Source organism: Pundamilia nyererei, unplaced genomic scaffold (assembly GCF_000239375.1).
Source record: "Pundamilia nyererei isolate P.nyererei 1_Seehausen unplaced genomic scaffold, PunNye1.0 scaffold00033, whole genome shotgun sequence".
NCBI lineage: Eukaryota > Metazoa > Chordata > Actinopteri > Cichliformes > Cichlidae > Pundamilia > Pundamilia nyererei.
The window spans coordinates 2,651,742-2,656,671 of record NW_005187434.1 but is presented as its reverse complement, the minus strand read 5'-3'; the positions used below and the strand labels follow the sequence as shown (position 1 = coordinate 2,656,671).

The 4,930-nt window shown below is 39.6% G+C and overlaps 2 protein-coding genes across 5 annotated transcripts in view; one reads left to right on the top strand and one right to left on the bottom strand.

The window, feature by feature from the left end:
• rasal1 (RAS protein activator like 1) overlaps positions 1-1,538 on the bottom strand; it is a 17,330-nt gene extending 15,792 nt beyond the window's left edge. For all 3 annotated transcript variants that reach the window (XM_005729513.2, XM_005729514.2, XM_005729515.2), the window contains exons 1-2: positions 1,465-1,538; positions 1,124-1,180 (exon numbers count right to left, since the gene is read on the bottom strand). In XM_005729513.2, the coding sequence (XP_005729570.1) occupies positions 1,124-1,180; positions 1,465-1,529 (122 nt within the window). In that variant the 5' untranslated portion in view covers positions 1,530-1,538. The remainder of the gene's footprint in view (positions 1-1,123; positions 1,181-1,464) is intronic.
• A 143-nt stretch (positions 1,539-1,681) lies between these two features.
• dgcr6 (DiGeorge syndrome critical region gene 6) overlaps positions 1,682-4,930 on the top strand; it is a 5,860-nt gene continuing 2,611 nt past the window's right edge. Inside the window, exons 1-3 of one of the 2 annotated variants that reach the window (XM_005729517.1) lie at positions 1,682-1,746; positions 2,272-2,383; positions 2,506-2,666. In XM_005729517.1, the coding sequence (XP_005729574.1) occupies positions 2,280-2,383; positions 2,506-2,666 (265 nt within the window). In that variant the 5' untranslated portion in view covers positions 1,682-1,746; positions 2,272-2,279. Of the gene's footprint in view, positions 1,747-2,001; positions 2,105-2,271; positions 2,384-2,505; positions 2,667-4,930 lie in introns of those variants that run through there. The other variant, XM_005729516.2, reaches the window with a different exon arrangement.

Sequence of the window (4,930 nt, the reverse complement as noted above, 5' to 3'; positions counted from 1 at the left end):
GTCAGATCTGTGCAGCAGCCACAGTTTGACTCTGACCTGAGGCCCTTTGCTGCTCATCTTCCTGCTTTCCTGTCCACTCTGCAATCCAATAAAGGCAAAAAAAAAGCCTTAAAAATCCTGCTTGGTTTTTTTTAATGGTCAGATTCATAATTTTGTGTGTTTATTCTTATCACTAGTTATGTTTTTGAATCCTGATTTTTGTAATTTTGCAATTAGGCAAGATTTTGTAGGATGTGCTTTGAAATGAATGTCCTTTGATCTACTTGTTTTTTTAAAGGCATTTCTGGGGAAAAGTTTGATTTATTTTTTAATAAAAACAAGCAAATTGCTAGCTTTTTGAGAAATACTTTTGAATCAAAACCATTCATACATCATCCTGCCAAAATGGCCTAACCCTTCATTATTACCACCAACTTTTCTCTAGTGTACCAAAATCTAGCAGCTGCATCATTTATGAACATTACACTCAGAGGACTCAGTTGGCCAGTAACACTACAAGTGCAACATAATTAGTGTGAGCATCTTCAGTGAATCATTGTGCTGTTTTTTCCCTCACCACCCCAGATGGAACAATACCCACTAAATTTCACCCCGTGTTCTTGTGAAAGTCCACAGCAAAGCAGTTTCTCTAAAGAAATTTGCTTTGCAAAGCAAACAATCCTGCAGTTTACTACAGCTGCTTTCTAAAACTACCATCTTCTGTCTGAACAGCTTGGAGGTTGAAATCATGTGCATGTCTTCACCCAATCTGAAACCACCTCTGAAATGGTGTATTCTGCTCTGAGCTCCCAGCATTCACCTGGCTTACACCGGGTGCTCACTGCAATAATTGATGCACCCTCTCCATGGTTACCTGTGGGTGTTTTAAAGGCCAGACCAGTATCAGGTTCTCTGTGATGGAAGGACCACGCTGTGGGTACCACAGCACTGATCACACGCACTCCACCCTGGTTTACATGTGCACAGTAGCGGGAGCACAGCCAGAAACTAATGTAAATATATGAAGTGTGATGACTCAGATCGCAGCATATAGATAAGAACATCATCCAGCTGCAGGTCTGGATAAAACACAGTTAATTTACGTTTATCGTGCACATCTTAATAAAAATCAGAGAGAACTCACCTGGCCACAACTTCATTGTCAACTTTTACAATGCAGTATGGATCACTGGTTCCGGAGCTTAACGTGACAAAGAAAAAAAAAATTACAGAATGAGACAAAGCATGGCCAGTTTACCTGGGGGTAAGCTTAATTTAATCTTCCCTCGTCTTTAATTATACTCAGGTCAATTTGACTATCTCTACTCTAATTCAATTAGCTAATTTACAGGAAAGAGCGCTCCAGAAATTGCTATATGACATTTTTTTCTTATTTGACAAATAGCTAAGAAACAATGCAGAGGCTGTGTATATTTTAGTAGATAAGACCTGAGCACAGAAGCATGCCATTCAGAAATTACTTACACGTCTTTGGCCGGGAGGTTTCTGCCCTCGACAATTCGAAAATAAAGAGATGTGTTTTTGGCCATGTTAATCGTATGAACCACTAATCCAGTTTCTCCTGTGCTCCCATACGCGCTGTTATAAACAGTGCTCTTCCCCTCCGCAAGAGAGTTTTCTTCGTTTCATGACACCTTCAGCTCGTGACGGCGCACTGCCCACCAAGCAGCGCGCGACACAGGCGCGCCTCGCGTCCAGCCAGCTGAGGTTAAACGTCACGGGTCACGGCGTGTGCACCCCAGCTGGGTATTTAAGCTCTTATTTTACATTAGGTGTTCAATATGAATAAACGTAATTGAAAGAATTGCATTTAAAAAATAATCTTCATATGGGACATAGCGTATAGTCTTTAACTGACATCATTGTATTTATGTACTCAGTCATGTTAATTTGTCATGGTCTGAAATGTAATATCATATCTGATAAGTAGCCTATAAGAAGCGTCTCTTTTTTTATACAAAGCGCCACCTAGCGTGCATATTTAACTATTTCATGCGCAATTATAGACAGGCATCTCGAAAGTCGCCAATAGGGGTCCTAGTTAGCTTGGTTAGAAGTCTTAACAGCTCAAAACTAGTCTGTTTCGTTTTCTTAAAGTGACTTAGTAAGTTTAGCACGCTTTTGTGCACACACGAAGCTCATTAGATACAAAATAGCCTCCTGTATATAAGTTATATTATTTACTTCTAGAAAAAATGTAAATATAGAAGCGTAATTTGTCGATGTTGTTACTGTTAGCTAACTGAGTCCGTGCTGCTCTCATCTTTCCAGATGAAGAGATGGACGGTTATCCCGGTGTCACTGGGGGGGATTCTACACAACAACAAGAAAGACATTACTATCTGTTATCTGAACTGCAAACACTGGTCAAAGGCTTGCCGAGGTATCGTTACTTCCTCCACCGGCTTTAGAATATTGCTGTGATATGAAGGGGCACCTTTTTAAAGCTGTGTAACTGATCTCTAGATGATTTATTTCTTGTTTTGCTTTTTCCTCCGTGGTTAGCTCCTTTCAGCAGCGCCTGTCTTACAACACGCTGAGTGACCTTGCTCTAGCCCTGATAGACGGGACGGTATATGAGATTGTGCAGGGCCTGCTGGATATACAGCATCTGACAGAGAAGAATCTCTACAATCAGAGACAGAAGCTGCACTGCGAACACCAAGGTTTGTGGACTGCTGAACAGGAAACGCACAGGACACGTCCCCTGTTCCAGCTTAGCTGGTTTTCATCTTGTCTGATGATGTTTGACAACTTTTCAACCACATTCCACAGAAAACGACTCCTGCGTAGTCCAGAGATGTTATCATAAAATACCATATACCTGTAAAATACAACACTGTTGTAAAAAGGACAAATAACTAATGCTGTAGCAAATTAATCTATTTATACTACAGGCCTCTATACTATGAAGCAGGATTTTGTCTTATTCTGGTTACTTAAGTGTTTTTTTGTGTTGGTTGCAAACATCTTTTCAACATTGTTATTCTATAAACATTAATGTGTCCTAAAATAGAGCACCAATTTGTGCTTAGAGAGCTTATATCAAATTTATGGAGACTAAGCCTAAATTCTCTTTTTATATTTATTCTTTTCTCTTAGACCATGTCTTTTAAATATTAATTTAATGAAGAACTTAATTATAATCCATCAGAGTTGTTACACTGATAATTCTGTTAACTCACACAGTGTGCATTTTTGCCTGCTTTCTTTCTTGGCTGAAATAGACTAAACATCTTTAATATGACTGCTCTTTTCCAGCTTACTCCTATAATCCTATATTACTTTACAGTGCATTTCCCCATACTGCTGTGTTGCTTTCAGTCTGAATTGTGTGTTTAACCTGGTCATAGTTTTACAATTAGTCATTGTGTCGCCAGTACACTTATCAATTCCTGTGATCAGTCAGATGGCACCAACTTTCATGTTAATGCACAGAGCAAATAATGCATTAGTGAGTTGATAACAACATTCACGACTGATTATCTTGATTGCCAGTGTTAGGATAAGAGCAGCCAGAGAACAGAAAGATACCCTGGGTATGTTGAACTCACTTCATAGTACAGAAAAACTATGACAGAAGTTAAAAATGGCAAAACATTTAAAACCAATATTAGTATTTGTGGGATTATTACCCTTAATTTTAGAAAATATATGTATATAAAAAATGTATATATTAAACATAAAGTGAAAGATAAAGAGGGGTTCGAACTCAGATTAGAGCCACTACTCCTTCAGATTGAAAAGAGCCAGTTAATGTGGTTTGGCCTCCTGGGTGAGGTGTTCCCGGCATGTCCTACTGGGAGGAGGCCCCATGCAGACCCAGGACATTCTGGAGTCTCAGCTGGCAAGGGAACACTTTGGTGTTCCTTTGGAAAAGCTGTAGGAGGTGGCCGGGGAGAGGGAGCTCTGGGCTTCGCTGCTTAGGCTGTTGCCTCCTATCGATGGATGGATGGATATTTTTATACACATACCACTTGATAAATTCAAACACACTATTAATGAGGTATTCCACCAAACATTAAGCACATGCAAGACAGCGCCTCTGTAAACTCACAAACTGTGGGTTTGTGGGTTCACAAAAAACTCACTAAGCATACAAACTAGCATAAATATAGTGATGGTTTGATGAAGTCCTGTGTGGAATCTTTCAGTTGCTTCACCAAAGGGCAAATGACACTAAGCCCTGTTCAAAAGCTCAAGTGCTGACATCTGCTGGTCATTCAATGTACAGCAGCCTTGCTTTGATAATACATGTGGGCTACATAACAGTCGATATATAAATGTAATGATGTATCAATGCAAAATACCTACATGAGGTCCTGTGTGTGCGTATGTATGTGTAGAGAGAGAGAGAATACCTCTAACTAACCATGCTCTCTGAGATTAATGTAAGATGTATGTTATTATTGGGAGATATGATATCGCCTTTTTCCCTAATGTGCTTACAATCTCCTTGCAAGTTTGTGATGATCCTTAGAATCACCCCAGATCCAGTTCACGCAAAAAAAAATTTAAAAAAATTCCTGCGTCTTTTCAACAGCTTGAATCACATAATGAGACACTCGCGTCACATCAGAGAAATGGGCCCTCGTTTATCTTTGGTCATGTGATATTCTGAAGAGTGGTACAGGCCTTGACATGGGCTTCATTTGGACACACCTCCTTAGTCGACACAGGCCTCCAGGCTTCAGTTTCAGACATACCAGCCCTACAGAAATGAGAAAAGGTTGAGAAAAATGATCCTATAAGTGTTGTATTTGTAATAGGGCTGCCATGATTAGTAGACTAGTAACGATTACGTCGACTATTAAAATTGTCGACGACTAATTTAATAGTCGACTTGTCGTTTGAAGCTTTGTAAGATCCCAAACGACGCAGGAATAAGTAGAAGTATTTAAGAGTGTAATAGCGGACTGAAACAGAAGAT